Genomic DNA, 18,806 nt, shown 5'->3' on the forward strand with positions numbered 1-18,806 from the left:
AGATAAACTCATTCGTGCCCTATTTTAGATTCCACATGTAAGTGATATCATATGGTATTTGTCTTTCTCTTTCTGACCTGTGTCACTTAGTGTGGGAATCTCTATTTGCATCATAATTTGCTATTTCTTACCCCAGGTGACGGGCAAAGGGATGTTTCTTACGTCCCTCTTTCTGCCTTTCCATACATCTGGACCCCAACTCCCAACATTCCAGTATATCTAGAGGGCTTTGTTTTCTAATCAAACAGGCCCTTATGTCATGTGATACAGCTAAGGAAACAGTTTCTCCCCTGGGAGGACTGTTCCTGCCCCCAGACCTGTGCCATGAACTGTCTCCACTGCCAGGAACACGGAGATAAGGAAAGCATGGCTTCCCATAAGGAGATGTGTCAGGTGGTGGAGAAAGGTATGTGAACAAATACTTACAGTGCAATTAGAGGTGTATTATAAGAGCTGTTGTGTTGAAAACCGAGGAGCGAGACACTAATTATCTAGAGGATTTAGGGGAGTCATCTTCCAGAAAGAGGTAACCTTTGAACTGTTCCAGAATGAGCAAAGCTTAGCCAAGCAGAGTAAGGGGTGGTGAGAAGTGGGCATTCAGGCCAGAGAAGGACCATGTGGAAAAGCACAGGAATGTGAAAAAGATCGAGAGTGAACAGTGGCCTCTGAGGCCAGGGAAATAGAGGGACAGAATACAAAGAGCCTCATGCATGCTGCTAATGCTGATGAACAAATAATTTTAATCAGCAAAGTGACATAAGGCAATCTGGGGAATTTATTTAGGGCTGGTAATTAATCCCAACTATCCTCTATTTTTTTAAAGAAATAAATGCTGGTTTTTGCATTTCATAAATAGCACAGAGGTCAGTATAAGAATTTCCCAGTTGAGTCTTTGTTCCAGTTTCATGCTTGGTATGCTGAAGGGATTCTCAGATTGTGATCTTGGGGGAACACCTGCAATCCAATCTTCTAGGAGGCTCATTTCAAAGGCAGATGCTAGGCCCTCCAACCTAGGAAGGGATTCTAGAACAAACATGACAGCTAAGGGCTCCAGGTAATTTATAGGTAGTAAAAGTCGAAGGCTGCTCTCCTACCATGAAATGAAATTATTCTGAATCACAATTAGATTTCATGAGTTCCCATTGTGGCTCAGCAGTAATGAACCTGTCTAGTGTCCATGAAGATGTGGGTTCAATCCCTGGCCTTGATCAGTGGGTTAAGGATCTGATGTTGCCATGAGCTGTGGCTTAGGTCACAGATGTAGCTCAGATCTGGCATTGCTGTGCCTGGGGCGTAGGCCGGCAGCTGTCCTCCGATTCTACCCCTAGCCTGGGGAACTTCCATATGCCATGGATGCGGCCCTAATAAAAGTAAAAAACAGAAAACAATTAGGTTTGTGTCTATGGCTTATGTATTCTTTTACATGTAACAACTTATTTTGATGAGTAAGTATTGTCTATTTTGATATCTAATTTATCAGTTACTTTATTTTATAATTGTTTCAATGTTCATCTAATGAAAAAATTAACACCAAAAAAAAAAAATCAATTAGATTTGAACTGATGATATCAAAGAAGGATGCTGAGCACAAAAAATGCCACAAAAATATCCCAGACATTTCCATCATACATTTTCAAAAGCAAATTCAGGGTATCAGATTCCCTATTGATCCTCTATAGAGAGTTAGATTTATGAGGTATTGGCTTATGAATATTCGCTAAGCAGAACCTTCAATGTCCAATGGATCACACCTACTAGCCTCCACTTTTAGGAAGAAGATATTTTCATAGCGGACCACCCTAGCCAGGAATTGTGCCTGAACCCAGTTCAGCTCAGGGCGTTCCCTAAGCTGAACGCCCCTTGGAAAAACCTTGCAGTTTGAGGGGCCGGGGGGCGGGGGAGCTTACAGGCAAGCACCATCTCTATGCATTATTTTCAGTCTCTCCAAAATGCAGTCAACCCCTCTTTCCAAAGGGAAATTACGAGTTCCAGGCCCCAGAGAAAAGCTGGAACCTCAGAATCAGTATGAGATGGATGAACCCTAAGGCCTCTCACAGTTTTAATATTCTGTGATTTATAACAACCAAGAGCACAGGTCCCCACCCCTGTTAAGTGGGCACTTAGGCCACCACCCGATTTAACTTTGTCTGCTTAGTTTCTTTCTTTCTTTTTCTTTTTACAGCCTCATTCACAGCATATGGAAGTTCCCAGGCTAGGGGTCAAATAGGAGCTGCAGCTGAGGCCTACACCACAGCCACAGCAAAGCCAGATCTGAGCCATATCTGCAACCAACACCACAGCTTGCAGCAAGGCCAGATCCTGAATCCACTGAGCCAGGCCAGGGATTGAACCCTCATCCTCCCAGAGGCAATATCAGGTTAACAGCCTGAAGCACAATGGGAGCTCCTGCTTAAGGTTTCTGCATCACATGTCTGACTCATTTTGCTCTAAAATTTTCCTATGTTTATTCTGACTGCATTTTTTTTTTAACCAGGAAGTCAGAACAAAATTGGTAGTTTTCCAAATTGGAGGAAAACATCACTTAAGATGAACTTCAAATGCTTCTTCATTTGAGAAGACAATAAATTAGAGAACTTTTAAAAGTAAAAGAACCAGGAAATTTTCTATTTTTTTAAGATGAACTTTCTTTTTTATTGTTCTGGGTGAACTTTGGTATTGTTCATTTTTATCAAAGTAAAATACACAGATAGTAAAAAAGAAAATCATGAAAATAATAAAATGCTTGTAATATTAAAGACAAAACAAAAACAACACCCCTCTTCTGGTTACCCCCTCCCAAGTTCCCCTCCGCAGAGGCAACTGGTTTCAACACTTGTAGCTTTTTCTTCCATTTATTTGCCTCCATATTTCTGAAAAACAGGCTTTTAGAGTTATTTCCTGATGTGCCAATTTGGGCATTATCTATGGACTTGCAGGTTCGTAGGTGAGGATATTTCCATGACCCACATCTTTCTTCATCTTCAAATCTCAACATGCTTATATCATAACTCTTGGTTAAATCAGTACTGTGTGATTTGGTAAATTTTGTTCACTGATGAAACACTGGTTTTCATGTGTGTAGGCTTTCTTGGACAAATTTTCCTTTTTCCTGAGGTTTTAAAATTTCCTTCTGCCTCACCCGGCTGACAGTTTCTTTGTTTCCTGGGTGTCCCACGGGGGCCCCCAACCTCTGGTGCCAGTCTGGGTCAGCTGTACCATCATCATCTGAGACACTTACTCCAAGATGGAACTCATATCTTCCTTTCCTGATTTTTTTTTCTTTCTTTTTTCTTTTTTTTTTTTTTTTGGTGGCACACAGCTTCCTGTAATTTACTATGAAGGTGTGTCTGGAAGGTAATATTTTTGGTTCGTTACACATCTGAAAATGTCTGTGTCTCCTTAAATTTTTGTATCGCTTGGTGAGCCTAAAGTATGGGTTGAAAATCAGTTCCCCCCAGAAAGCTGAAGGCCTCATGCCACATCTCCACGTGGCCCTGCTGTTGATGCATCCAATGTCATTTGACTCCAAGACCTTTGTTTGTTTGTTTTTTCTGTTGAGGGCCACACGTGTGGCATATGGAAGTTCCCAGGCTAAAGGTCAGAGCTGCAGCTGCCGGCCTATGTCACAGACCCAGAAACACCAGATCTGAGCCATATCTGCGATCCATGCCGTAGTTCACAGCAATGCCAGATCCTTAATCCACTGAGCAAGGCCAGGAATCGAACCTTCATCCTCAGAGATATCATTAGGTCCTCAACCCACTGAACTACAACAGAAACTCCAAGACCTTTGTATGTGACTCTTCCTTGTTGTTGCCTTTGTATTTCTAGGGTCTTTATTTCCACGGTTCTGGAATGTTAGGACTATGTGACCCATTGTGTGTTTGTGAGAGGAAGACATTTAGTAGGCTCTATCCATCTGAAAATTTATTTTTTTCATTTCAGAAAACCGTTTCTTGTATTATTATACATATATTTTTGATAATTTCCTCTTCTCTATCTTCTCTCTTGACTTCCTGAAACACCTATTGGATGGACACTGGACCTCCTGGATTGGCCTTCACGCCTTAGCTTTTTTCCTTATTATTCACCTCTCTTCCTTTTGTCCTCTTTTTCTGGGAAGATTTTCATCATTTCCACCAAACTTTTCATTTTAGTTGGGCCCCTGAATACCTTCTTACTTCCTAACTAGTCATCTTAAAATTTTGCAGTTTGAAGCCTCAATCCCCAATTATCTCAGCTGTTTTCTGAGGGTCAGGAATCTAGAGCAGCTTAGCTGGTTGGTGCTGCCTCAAAGTCTCACGTGGAGCTGCCGTCAGGCTGTAGGCTGGAGCAGTGGTCCTCTCAGGAAGATAAACTTGAACATGGGTGGTTGCAGGAGGCCTCAGTGCCTCACTATATAGGCCTGAGGACATGACATCACAGCTGGCTTGCCAGAGCGAGTAATCCCAGAGAGAGAGCAGACATCAATCACACTGTCTGTTTATGACTTATTCTCAGAAGTGACATAGCATCACATCTGCCCTATTCTATTTGGCCATTCAGACCAGCCCTGGTTCAGTGTGCGAGGGACCCATGCAAGGATGTGCATACCGGGATGAGGTTTCCCTGGGAACATCTTAGAGCCTGGCTTCCACAGCTCTGTGTTCCAAGCTCTGTGGTTTTTCCTTTCTCCTCTGGGGATGCCCACCTTTTCAGGACTGCCTCTCTGGGGAATCCTCCATGACCCTGATCCAAACAGTGTTAAAATGGTGTTTCTGGGCTCAGGATCCCTATTCTGTGCAGGAGCCAATCTCCCGGGTACCACAGTTGGCTTCAGACTTAGTCCAGCCACCTAAGCATCAGCCTCGCCCCCTGCTGTGTGCTGCCATTGCACTTTGCTCGCCAGGAATATGCATCTTACTCTTTGAGTGTGTCTGTTTTATTTTCTGGGTTTTTAAAAACTATTTGTTTCTTTTTATAGCTGCACCCATGGCATATGGAAGTTCCCCGGCCAGGGACTGAATCCTAGCCGTGGCTGTAAGCTACACCACAGCTGCTGCAATGCCAGATCCTTTAACCCACTGCATTGGACTAGGGATTAAACCCATGCCTCCACAGTAACCCAAGCCACTCCAGTCATATTTTTAACCCACTGTGCCACAGTGGGAGCTCCCTATTTTCTGTTTTTTATATCTTATCTTTTATCAGAACAGAGAGTATGCGTCAATGTATTCGCAAGCGTACTATCCCACTTAACTCGAAACTTCCACTCACCTCCATCTTCCAAAAATTAATTGACCCTTTTAATCTGGTTTTGTCTTCTCACCAGTTTTACATGTCTTGTGAGTTGATACTTTGTTATAATTTAATCATCATCTTATTCTGGTTTTCAAAAGGAGAGGACACATACAAAGTTGTTAAGTCAACTGTCTTTCTAGACAATCATAGATAAAGAGAATCAACTATCTTTCACTCACAAGCCTAAGTGTGCCTGGTTTTCCTGCTTTTATTCAGAATAGTATTGCTATTCAAGCAGTGTCTATGTTTCCAGATAAGGTGACATCAGAGCCTTCCCTAGAATTCAAAGTAGGTTTCTGTTTGGGAAAGTGGCCTTGTCTCCTTTTTTTGTTTGTTTTGATTTTTAAAATTAAAAGATTCTTTCAAAGAGACAATATTAAAATATATACTTTGTAATAACCAAACATTTAAAATTGTTTAGTACATAGATGTTATTTCATTGCAAGTATTTAGGGTCATTAAAGTTATACTCAAAGTCTTCCAAATCAATCACCGAGTGAAATAGAAGAAATTATACAAAATCAATCATTTGTGGGTTTTGTTTAGAAATTCTCTGAAGTTGTAACTCTATTATCTACTAATGTATATTTCTAGTAGACATTGCTATTTAGTGTCCACAGCCTTGTCTCCTGAGCCACCTTCAGCTTCTTATATTCTTCCTTGCATACTTAACTTTCACCAATACAAAGTGGATTTTTCCTTAAAATGTCTTACATTTCCGTGATTAAGTACAGGGTTTCTAAAAACTCCTAGCAACTCTCCCAGAACCCAAACTGGAAAATGTAAAACCTTTAAATTCACTTTAGATTTGCCATGGACAACTGGTCTACCTAGCTAAATAACAGCTTGTGGAAGTGGTGAAAGGCATGTGGTCATTTTCCACATGACAAGAGCTAAGGACGGCTTCTCCAGGCAGATTGACTCACTGCTCAGGTAGTACATTCTGGAGAGATCAAGTAGAACCCTGAAGTGCCTGGTTCAGTGGTCATTTAACAGGTGCAATCCTATTCAGTGCTTCTTCACTGATTATCAGTTTATAAAGAGAGAAGTGAGTTTTGTACACTAGCTGCATTTTATTTTTTTTTTAAATCAGTACCATCAAAGATGTTTTCTGAAAGGCCAGATCCTGCATAGAGGCAAGCCAGGCTTGCAAACAAAGGGGCTCCATTGCCCAATGTGTGATTCCAGCTTTGGGTCTGAACTTGTGGATTTGAACTTTCCACGATTTGTGGCATTCATGGTGTGTGTGCGTGTGTGTGTGTGTGTGTAAAGGCATTGATCTTAAAGATGCAATTACAGAGGAGATTTAAAAAAATGAATTCATTAGCATTCCTTATACAGTAAGAGATTAACTCACTGTCACCTCTCAAAGAGAAAAGCACACAGCAGTATGTCACCAAGCCAGTAGTGGCCGACCAGAGGGGATGAGGACACAGAGAGGGGCAGTCATGCCTAGTTTAGTGCTTCACAAAAGCCGTATCAGTGTAGACTTGCCCCAGACTAAGGGAAGTGTGAAAAATAAGAACACAAGGAATTTTTTAAGAATAAAATGTTACTTGTTTTTTATTTCAAAGTGTCGTATTCTGTGAGCGTTCACTTGCTTCCTTTGATTGAAGGAAGTTTTTTGATTGATTGATTGATTTTTACAGAATGATGCCAGTGGTAGATGACAGGGTCACTGTTGATGGGCAGGTGGGAAGGTGGATTTGTTTGGGATTGTTGGTGGTCATTGCCCTTACACAGCAAATTATAAACAGGACAATCCTGTGTTGGGATCGACCTAAACATTGTTGTATTTTACAGCTCTGTAAAGTCTGAAACATCAGGAACTTTTGGATTAGATGATCTACTGGGTTCTTCCAGTCCTCAAATTGCATTGCATTGGACTGAAGTGTGATGAGGGGAAAAAGAGGCAAATGAGTGGAAATGGGAGGAAAAGAGAGGAATTCCTGTCTGATGCTCAGAGGCAGAAAACCATCTCTCACAGAACCTCAGAGACTATATGTTCCTTAGTTTCTATCTTTTTTTTTTTTTTTAGGTCAGCATCCGCGGCATATGGAGGTTCCCAGGCTAGGGGTCTAATCAGAGCTATAGCCACCGGGCCTACGCCAGAGCCACAGCAATGCAGGATCCGAGCCACGTCTGCGACCTACACCACAGCTCACGGCAATGCCAGATCCTTAACCCACTGAGCAGTGCCAGGGATCGAACCCACATCCTCATGCATACCAGCTGGGTCCATTACCACTGAGCCACAGTGGAAACTCCATCTATCTTAATTTTTTAATATAACTTTTATACTGCCACAAAAAATAGAATCAAGATAATTTATACTGGGGGTTAACAAGCTTTTCCTGTAAAAGGTCAAGAGGCAAAACCAAGGATGTTGTGTGGGTATCTATAAAACAAGACAGAAAAAAAGACGCACAAATATTTTAACTATGAAACACAAAACTTTATTTATAGACACTGAAATTTGAAGTTCACATAATTTTCAGTGTACAAAGTATTTTTTTTTATTTTTAAAAAATTCTTTGTAAATACAAAAACCATCCATTCTTGGAATTCTCATTTTAGCTCTGCAGGTTAAGAACCCAACATAGTGTCCATGAAGATACAGGCTGGCTCCTCGGCCTTGCTCAGTGGGTTAAGGACCTGACGTTGCCAAAAGCTGCAGTGTAGGTCACAGATGCAGCTTGGATCTGGTGTTGCTGGGGCTGTGGTGTAGGCCTGCAGATGCAGCTCTGACTCAACCCCTAGCCTGGAAATGTCCATATGTGGCAGGTGCAGCTGTAAAAAGAAAAAAAAATAATAACCCACCATTCTTAGCTGGTAGGTGTACAAAGACAGACGGCAGACTGGATCGGAGCTGTGGGCTGCCCTGTGCAGAGCCCTGAGGTACACAGCTGATTTCATGACCAACCTCATCTTATTTATAGCTGGGATTTTGTTACATCATCAAGGCGCAGTGACAGAGTGAGAGCAGGAGTCGTGTATTCTCCCTCTCCCATACCTCAGAGCCTGCAGAACCAGTCAATAACAAAATATAGTGTAGAGTTAGGAATACGGCCTGGGTGGAGTTCCCGTCATGGCGCAGGGGTTAACGAATCTGACTAGGAACCACAAGGTTGCAGGTTTGATCCCTGGCCTTGCTCAGTGGGTTAAGGATCTGGCATTTCCATGACCTGTGGTGTAGGCTGCAGACGCGGCTCGGATCCCGCGTTGCTGTGGCTCTGGCATAGGCCAGTGGCTATGGCTCCGATTCGACCCCTAGCCTGGGAACCTCCATATGCCATGGGAGCGGCCCAAGAAATGGCAAAAAGAAAAAAAAAAAAAAGAGTATGGCCTGGGTCAAACCACCTGGGTTTGGGAGTTCCCGTTGTGATTCAGCAAGTTAAGAATCCAACATGGTGTCCTTGAGGATGCAGGTTTCAATCTCCGGCTGGGTTAAGGGTCTGGCATTGCTGTAAACTTCGGTGTAGTTCAAAGATGTGGCTCAGATCCAGCTCTGCTGTGGCTATGGTGGCCCTCAAAAAAAAGGCGCCTGGGGTTCAGACTCCCCAGCTGCATTCCTTACTGCCTCTAGCCTCTCCATCTCCCAGTTTTCTTATCTAGAGGAAGGGTTAATAACAATACCTACCTCCCAGAACTGCTGTCGGATGTCACTCAGATCGTGCACAAGACAGGGTCCTGGGCAGAGCTCCCAAATATTGCCTACTGGTGTCATGAGGGTACTGATCCGAGTTCAGTCTCTCCCCAGCACCTTTTTCACGGGATCCTGTAGAGTCTATTCATCTTCCAGGAAGGCCCAAGTCCTCTTCGTCCTACCAAACTCAAAACCTTTTAGGGCAAGGGAAAAAAAACAAAAAAGAACCCTGAGTGAATGATTATGGGTATAAATAAACACCACTCCCTGCCTCACGTGAGATAGGCCAAACCTTCTTACCGTATTGCTTATTCCCGAATGTACCAGAGGTCTGTGACTGCCACCTTCTTTGTCAGAGCCAATAATCTGCACGCCTGCTATGGTCCAGAAAATCAAAAACGGGTGGCTGATTTCGATGTCTAGACTGGGGATGTCTCTCTGGACAGAAAGATAGGAAGTGGCAGTTGCAATGAGATTCCTGTGAAAGCCAGGTGCAGGGACCCTGGGTCCTGGGCAGGAAAGAAGGGGCCACCGCAGCAAGCCGAGCATAGACGTCAACCTCTGACACTGGAGGGCATGCAGCCAAGGCTCGTGGTCAATTGCTTAAGGCCAGCACGGATGGGCAGGGAGGGGGACCCTGCAAAGACCAGCCCATGGAGTCTGTCTGGCACGGCCGGCCGGCACTCTGTCAGCTCTTCTTTTCACACACAGAAACTTTGGCCTCAGGCTATTGGCTGGGCAGAGGGTCAATAATCATAATGCAAAATCAACAGAGCTGCTCAGCAGAGTGTTAACCAGCTTTGGACGCTGCCAACTTCCCCTTCTGCTAAACCAGGCTGGGCTGGGCGAGGGGGAGGGGAGCTGGAGGGAGGGCTGGGAATGCCCAGGAATGCACAGGAACGCGCGGATGCTGGGCACGCGATGCTTTGAGGGTAGAGAGGGGGAACCATCCCAGCTCTTTTGGAAACTGTTTCCTGGCCTATTAAAGAACAATTTTTAAAAGCATGTGCATCACTGGATTCTTGATGAGCTTCAAGAGGAAAAAGATCTTTTTTTTTTTTTTTTAAATTCTGCTGATGCTGAAGGGATGTAAAGAGTGTGAGACCTGGTTCTACCTGCAAACGTGTAAACATAACAAGCCCTCAACTCATGAGCATTGAAGGAGTAACATTAAGTTAATCAATTAGCCAGAGCCCACCTTATTGAGAGCCCTCTGTGACAGCGGAAGGGGAGGAGAAAGTCTTCCTAGAGCCTCTTAGGGTCCTTGGCGGGGTCTGCAAATTAAACCAACCAAACAAGATTAAAGGAGAAAAGCATACACGGTGTTAAAAAATCTTTTTACCTGTGCCTGGGAGCCTTTGCAAGAGAAAGACCCAAAGAGGTGACCAGAGCAGGAGGCAGTTTAGACCTTTTAGACAAAGAAACAGTAAAGGTGTGAAGAATTACTAAAACCAAGGGCTGTGAGCTAGAGGTAGTAACTGCTGAAGAGTGATTAGGAGACAAGGGCTGGTTTAACAAGGTTTGTACCCAGATTCCCTAGTGCCATCTCTGGGCTGTTATGATTCTGTCTTTATTTTTTTCACTTTTTATTTTTGATTTTTATGGCCACACCTACAGCATATGGACGTTCCTGGGCCAGGGGTCGAATCCGAGTCACATCTGTGACCTACACCACAGCTTGAGGCAATGCCACATCCTTAACCCACTGAGTGAGGCCAGGGATCAAACCCACATCCTCACAAAGACAACGTCAGGCCCTGAACCCGCTGAGCCACAGTAGGAACTCCCCCATCTTTCATTTACAAACATCAGATACCATCGGGGGTTTCAAACCCCAACCTGATGTTTATGTTGCTAAACAAATAAAACAAACTGTGTGCTCATGTAAAAATCATATTTGGTCCATCAACTAATATAGTCAGTATATTCTAAGAGGACCATTCACAAATATGACTAAATTCAGTTGCAGCTTCACAAAAATACTTTTTAGGAGTTCACTGGTGGCTCAGTGGGTAAGGATCCCACATTGTCACTGCTGCAGCTCGGATCGATGCTGTGATGAGGGTTCAATCCCTGGACCAGGAACTTCCACATGCCATGGGGGAAAAAATTTTTTTAAGTCTCTTACTATTGCTCAGGACCAAATCTTTGGCACTGGGAAAAATGACTTCGAGAGGAAATACCTAGGAAGGTGGTGGCTAGTTTGGACTGATGGAAAAAAATATCAGGCATTAGCATGTATGTCCTTTGCCACAAGCTAGCACAGCACAAAGAAGAGAGTGGCAGCCCCCATGACTTTGTCCTCTGCTGAATGCACGGCACTCTGCAGGCACCTTGTTGACAGACAGAGCTTAAGATCTTCCTTTACAGGTTAGGCAACTTGGAAGGATTTTAAGTATTTTGTCCAAAGCTCCAGATGGTAGCTGGCAAATCTGGAAATAGATCCCACACAGATCTGGCAGAAGGCCTGTGATTTGGGGACTTCTTGGAATTTTAAGATTCTCTATGGTTGAAGTTTACTTTGGGAGTTTCCGTTGTGGCTCAGCAGGTTAAGAACCCAACATAGGGTCCATGAGGATTCAGGTTTGATTCCTGGCCTTGCTCAGTGTGTTAAGGATCTGGTGTTGTCACGAACTGTAGTGTAGGTCCCAGATGTGGCTCCTTTCAACCCTTGGCCTGAGAACTCCCATAGGCCACAGGTAAGACTGTAAAAAGAAAAAAAATTATTTTGCATTCTAAGTGGGTTCATGAAAAAAAAATGAATGTGACTATTAAATTAATGGGTCTCACAAGTTTAGCTATTTAATATGCAATAGCGCTAAAACATCATGTGATCTTGGACCACTTCCTGACGTGTTAATGGTTAGCAAGAGGAGAAGAGCCATAAAATCATAATTAAGAGCTCACTGTTTATGACAAATGATTTCTTACTTCATTAAGGTATATTGAAACTAAGAAGTACTCTCCTGGTGAAAGAGAAAAAAAATCATTAAAAATGTTTCTTAAGAAATATCCATCATTATGCTTTCTAAATACTTAATAGCATTTGGCCATACTGGGTTTTCAGTGACTTAGCATTTGAACAGTTCTTAATGGGTTATATTCCATTAATATAATCGTGATGTTTCAAAAGTGAGTCCAAAAACAAGTGGATCAAACGCCACAAAAACAAAAATATGGCCACTGTTGTCTTTAGGTCAAATAATCTATTTGAATTATTAAATTATTACAACAGGGAGTTCCCTTGTGGTGCAGCAGATTAAGGATCTGGCATTGTCACTGCAGCAGTTCAAGTTCAATCCCGGGCCCAGGAACTTCCACATGCCACAGCCATGGCCTAAATAAATAAAACAGATTTGCAAAGTTAAAATTTTATTTCAAGAAAAACAGCACAATTAAGAGAAGTAGGGTTGGGGGCGGGGGTACCACCATCACCCATCCAAAAACAGGGGTTGGGGTGGGGGTACCACCATCACCCATCCAAAAACAGTGCAGCACCTTATTTCACATGGCTCTGCGCTGGTCTATGCAGCTCTTGCTTCTGGAGCAGCAGCTGAACATCTGCCAGAAGCTGCCCTGACTATAACTCTGAGTTTATTCAATCAGGGGGAGCATCCACCTGTCAGCAAAATCCTCACATCCTCTGATGTCTTGTCAATCCGATTGCGCAGATGTAAAGGCAGACCACACCGTGCCAATTTCACTGAAAATTAAAGTTGGAACAATTTTTGGAGTAGTTCTGCTCACCTGGGCACAGAAACACAGCCCTCGACCTTGTTCTGGAGTCTTGCCCATAGGGCTGACCACCTGTGCGTGGATGACATGCCGGATGCGTCGGTAACACAGCAGACTCTCTCTCCGTGACTTCCTCTGACTCACAGTAATGGACCAGAACTCTGCATACCTCCTGTCCAACAGACTGGTTGACCCCACTGCCCACTGCCCCCTTGACAATCCATAGGCTTTCCTGCAACCCACCGACATGCGCTCCATGGTGGAGTTTTGGAATTGCCAAGAGTTTTAGATTCTGCCAGGTGTACTTATGATTGTAATAAAGTAATCTAATTAAATACGAAATAAAAGATGCATAAAAAGGTGTTTCTATGCAAACTAGGTTGAAAGATTTGATAAGGTAAAATTGATAGAAAACTGCTACTCAATTAAGTGTGGTTGAGAAAACACTGAAGTTAGAGGCAAACAGGGATTTGTATCCAGAAGGACCTTATACTCAGATTGCTCCACAAGCATCTTTCAGCAATTGACCTGTTTTGAAGAAACCCAAACTGGAAATGGTGGTGGTGTGTTATGGGTGTGACTTGGCAAGAACAATGCCATAGACTCTAAAGAGCAGACCCATTCCCAAAGAAAAGACCTGTGGCCTGTTTCACAAGATTGAAGAATTTGTGTGCATTTATATCTTTTAAGTTAAAAGGAAATGCTTAGGGAGTTCCCATTGTGGCTCAGTGGGTTATGAACCAGACTTGCATCCATGAGGACACACGTTCGATCCCTGGCCTCGCTCAGTGGGTTAAGGATCTGGCGTTGCAGTGAACTGCGGTGCAGGTCACAGACAAAGCTTGGATCCTGCGTGACTGTGGCTGTGGTATAGGCCAGCAGCTGCACCTCTGATTCAGACCCCTAGCCTGGGAACCTCCATATGTAGCATGTGGGGCCCTAAAATGACAAAAAAAAAAAATTTGAAAGATTCCCGGAGTTCTGTTGTGGCACAGCAGGTGTAGGATCCGGCATTGTCACTGCAGCAGCTCAGGTTGCTGCTTGCTGTGGCAAGGGTTTGATCCCCGGCCCGGGAACTTCTTTGTGCTGTGGGCGTGGCCAAAAATTTTTGAAAGTTTGCTGAAAGTAAATAGTGACTATTAACTTTTACTCCGAGAAATAAAATTAAGATGGCCTCTCTATACCTCCTTAGGAGTTAGAGGACTGCCCATTTGCCTTCTCCCACCTGGGGTAAAGATGCTCAGAATGCAGGTGCTGTGTGATGTCTGGGAGGCAGAAGAATCAGAGATGCTCATGGGCCATGTGAAATGATGGCCATCACTGTTGTGTAACCTTGAGCACCAAGTCCTTCTTGGTCCCAATATCTGGTCCCTGTGGATGGAGGACCCAGACTTTCCTTTTTGAGTCCCTGCTGACTCCTCCAGACACTGTGGGAACAGCATGCTCATCCATTCCCTCCTGGGACCAACTATCATCAATCAGGTCCTTATGCTCCAGGTTCTAAATCAGGGGAAATCTTGTCTCCAGGCAGCTTTTGCTTTCAGCCCTGTGACGAAAGCATCCCTAAGATGTGGGGCACACAAGCCGGAATCTTTCTTGGAATGAGAGGAAAAAAGGCATCACACACAAAAAGCAGACATATAAACTAGTGTCTCAAATGGCCCAGTGTTAAGAAATATTTAGCGAATTTGCTCTACCCTACGAAAGGGCATTTTATTATTAATAATTATTATTATTGTTTTTTGCTATTGTTTTAGGGCCAAACCTTCGGCATATGGAAGTTTCCAGGCTAGAGGTATGAATCGGAGCTGCAGCTACCAGCCTACACCACAGCCGCCACAACAATGCCAGACCCGAACCGCATCTGTGACCTACACCTCAGCTCACGGCAACACTGGATCCTTAACCCACTGAGCAAGGCCAGGGATCACACCTGCATCCTCATGGATACTAGGCAGGTTCATTATTGCTGAGCCACAATGGGAGCTCCAAAATGGACATTCTAGATGTTGGCTTAGATTGGTAAATCAGAATCACCCAGGGAGCCTATTACAGATGACTGAGATCAACCACAGGGTTATTGATTCAGTGAGTCTGGGGTGAGGCCAAGAATCTGCATTTCTGTCAAGTTTCCAGGTGACACTGATGTTGTTGGTCTGGAAATCCACACTTTGAGAACTACTGTTTTGGTAGCTATTAGCATACTTACATTAGTCTACTAGAGTTAGTAATATTTAGAATACTTAAATATATGATTGAAATGAACACCGAGGTTTAAAAACCTAGAAAATCAAAATTAAAATATTAAGGTAGGAGTTCCCTGGTGGCCCAGTGGATAAGGATTCAGTGTTGTCACTGCTATGCTTGGGTTCAGTCCCTGGCCCAGAAACTTTCACACGCCTTGAGTGCAGCCAAAATCATCATCATCATCAGAACAATAAAATAATTCAGCTAGACATGACGTAATGGCCCCAAACATCAGGGAGGAAAAGTGGGAAAATTTAGTCTTCCAAAAAATTGCCAAGTAGTCAACCCTTTGGGAAAATACTGAATTTCTTTCAACTAAATACTTTCCATTCTTATAAATTGTGGTGGGTAAAGTGGCGAAGATCAATGATGAGTCCATGAGAATTACTGGGCTCCCCTTTCTTGAATGACAGTATAGCCTACTGCCCTCAGCTTTATATTTTCAATTAAGACATTTCTGTTTGTGTATTTTTATTTTCACTGCACACACAGGGTCCCCACTTTGGGAACATTTGAAGCAATTTCTTTTTATTTTTCCTATCAGCCAGCACGTCTCCTAGCTTTGCCCTGCCTGAGCTGTCAATTAGTATCTTTTTCCTGGGGAAAATAAACTTTCAGTTAATATCATCCTCCCCCCCAAAAAAGATAAATATATATAATTATAGAATATGTGTAAAAATTTTTTTAATCTACCATTTAAAACTATTTCTCTATTCCTCTGCTGGCAGAGAGGAATTTAAAAATTGACCTTCATTAGAGCTGGCACGTGCATAGGTGTGAAAGCTGGGGTTGTAAGTGTGTCAAAGCAACTAGTTAGATGGGTAAGAATTATCAAGCTCACGGCTAAATTTTTGGTTTTGTTTTTTAATGAGAAAGAACATTTTGATATTTGCATCCAGGAATTAGTTTTTCTTTAAAAAGCATACTGGGCACTGATCATCTTTTCTTAGTCTTGAACGTTATTTCAGGAAAAAAAAACCTTAGAATTCCCTCTAGAAGATATCACCACCAATTAATATACACAAATGATATGTGTTCATTTTGTTGAACCTAAAAAATCTTCAAATATTAGACCACTTTCTGCTTAACAACAATAGCAATTTCATATGGTTCGACTATATATTGTTCTGCAAAAAAGAGAGCTGACTTGGCCTTTTCCATAAATCAATTACTTGAAATTCCTAAACACAATAAAAATGATGTACATGCATCTGACAGTTCTCCTAAATGCATCTCCCTTTTCTACTCTATTTCTATTAATAAATTGCTACCGTGTCACAGGCTTCCTGATAAATAGTGTTCGATGCTCAAAGAACAGAAAAATACGTTTGCTTTTGTTCTGTCAGTTGAGATTTATTAAGCCGTTTTTAAACAAAACCCTTCTCTTTCCCTCTTCCTAGGGCTGTGTCTGCAGAGACAAAGGCCAGTGCTTCTGTGATGGGGCCAAAGGAGAGAAGGTAAAAACAAAACCTTCATTCTGCTTCTTTCCTCCATAGAGCTCATTAAGGAATTCACGCTCTTTCATTAGCCGCAGAGTGATCAGCAGTATGATATTCCATTCCCCAAATCCAATTTTAAAGTAATTGTATGCAAACATTATCCTGGATTGGTGGGAAAGGGCTTTGGAGGGAGGCTTCAGATAACTTGTGTAAATGCCAGCAGTTACTGTAACTCTCTGTACAGAAGAAACTAGCAAGCCAAAGCCAAAGAAAGTTTATAAGAATGCTTCCATATGTATCCCCCATTTCCATTGTTGCTCAACTCAAAAGAACAACTGAAAACGCTCCCTTGGACACCAACGCGGAAACCCGCAGGTTTTGTCCGCAGCGTCGGTGTACGGGCGCCCCCTGGTGGAAGAATCTTGCGGCCGCGCTCTAGCTGAGGGGAAGTAGCTCCATTGCAAATTCAAGTAAAAAAATGAGTGCCGTGAAATCTCATTAATTCGCTCCATTAACTTTCAATTTGTGATAATTAAGACAGAGGCAGAACTAAAGTTTTTCCTTTGTTTACAAAACCCTTTTCTCGGATACGCTAATGAATTGCTTAACTATATTGAAAAGTGACTGCTTAAAAAACCTTTTTGCTTAAAACTATTTTTAAAAGAACATATTGTAAACTCTTTAAAGAAAATAACTTCTGTATAATTTATATGCTCATTATAATAGTAACTATTGTTATGTTTATTTTAAAGTGCTGTTCTGGGTGCTTATTGTTGTGTTTTGGTTTTAACAGGGGGAGAAAGGCTTTCCAGGACCCCCTGGTGCTCCTGGCCAGAAGGGATTCCCAGGTCCGGAAGGCCTGCCTGGACCACAGGGACCCAAGGTATGTCAGCCTTGAGTTTGGAAAATCCCCAGTCCATCTAACCTTTGTGCCCACCCCCAGAGTGGCTGACAACCTGCAGAAAATTCCCCATCTCAGCCAACTGATGGACGCCATGGCAAATCCCTGCTCCAGTCTTAGCTGGACCCTCCAAACTTCATCTTATGCCAGGACAAACTGGTTCACTGGTTCACTGATTCATATGATTGTCATTATCTTCAAGTCCACTGCTCAACCTCCTCCCCCTCCTCCACCTGCACAGTCTCCACTTCTGCCTCGGCCCCTCCTTTCTTTTGTCCCACATGAAAGGATGAATTTTTTTGTGCCTTCCATTTATGACCTACCCCTCTACCTGTATCATCACCAAGATTCCCACTAGAACCATGTTCCATAGGTGTATCCTCTCTTTCAGACATTCTAACGTTCCTTTTGATGTCAGCTTTTCTCTTTCAGTCCTTAAGCATGCAGATACTTCCCACACCAATATAGAACTTCCTCTAGCTCTTTCAGGTCCTATAGCCAAAGCATTACCCTCCTTCCCCTGGCTTTCCTACCTCAGGCAAGCTTCTTTAAAAAGAATAGGAGTTCCTGTTGTGGCTCAGCAGGTCGAGAACCCGAATAGTATCCACGAGGATGTAGGTTCAATCAGTGGCCTCGCTCAGTGAGTTAAGAATCCAGTGCTGCTGCAGTGTAGGCTGCAGATGCAGCTCAGATCCCGGGTTGCCATGGCTGTGGCATAACCGCTGCTCCCATCGACCCCCAGCATGGGAACGTCCATAAGACACAGATGCAGCCCTAAAAACAACAACAACAACAACAACACACAAAAAACTAACCATGCTGGCTGTGGTTCATCTCCTATTCACTCCTGAGCTTGTGACAGTTTGCCTTCTGCCCCCTGCCCTGAAAACCCATGACCTCCATATCACCCCTGTCTTCCAAATGGCCGATGCAGAAAGATACACTGTGTCTGCATCTGACCTGGAGGGCTGCTTTGCTTCAAACTGGATCATTCTCTTCTCCTTGAAACACATCCTTGTTTTGGAACCCTTTCTTTCTTGGATTTTTCTTCTTTTCTAACAACCTTCTTTTCATGAGTAACTCTTTCCCAACTTGTCCCCTAAACATCGGGCATCCTAAGGTTCTAACCAGAGCCTATGGCCCTTCACACTCATCACACATTTTTATCCTAAAGTCTGTGATACAACAAAGGGCTTTGTTTAAATAAATGCCCTAGAGGATTTGCTAAATAACTGCATAACCACTAGATTTGCTGATGGCTCTTTCCTTCTGTGGACTTAAGCCTGGGCTCTCACGCACCCACCCGGTCACTCCCCTGACGGCTGGCTTCCAGGACACTGAACTAACTAATAAGTTATGAAAGGTAATTATCATTGAGTCCCCCACAGGGTCTTTTTGAATTTCATAAGTAATGTTTAGACTATTTTAGGCAACATTTTCTGTGACTGTGTTCTGAGTCTGGCTTTGGGACATTTATTCCTGACTTTCTCATTTACTTCCCCACACTGATCGAATCAGTTGTGACTGTAGTTAAAATACTATCTTCTCCATTTTAGGG

At 43.1% G+C, this 18,806-nt stretch overlaps 1 protein-coding gene across 1 annotated transcript in view; it reads left to right on the forward strand.

Annotated features, from left to right (window-relative positions):
- The window catches only part of COL4A3 (collagen type IV alpha 3 chain), a 148,404-nt gene that overhangs the window by 54,982 nt on the left and 74,616 nt on the right, over positions 1-18,806 (forward strand). The window contains exons 2-3 of the mRNA XM_047773664.1: positions 16,309-16,365; positions 17,141-17,230. Coding sequence (XP_047629620.1) covers positions 16,309-16,365; positions 17,141-17,230 — 147 coding nt within the window. The remainder of the gene's footprint in view (positions 1-16,308; positions 16,366-17,140; positions 17,231-18,806) is intronic.

Source organism: Phacochoerus africanus, chromosome 3, assembly GCF_016906955.1.
Source record: "Phacochoerus africanus isolate WHEZ1 chromosome 3, ROS_Pafr_v1, whole genome shotgun sequence".
NCBI lineage: Eukaryota > Metazoa > Chordata > Mammalia > Artiodactyla > Suidae > Phacochoerus > Phacochoerus africanus.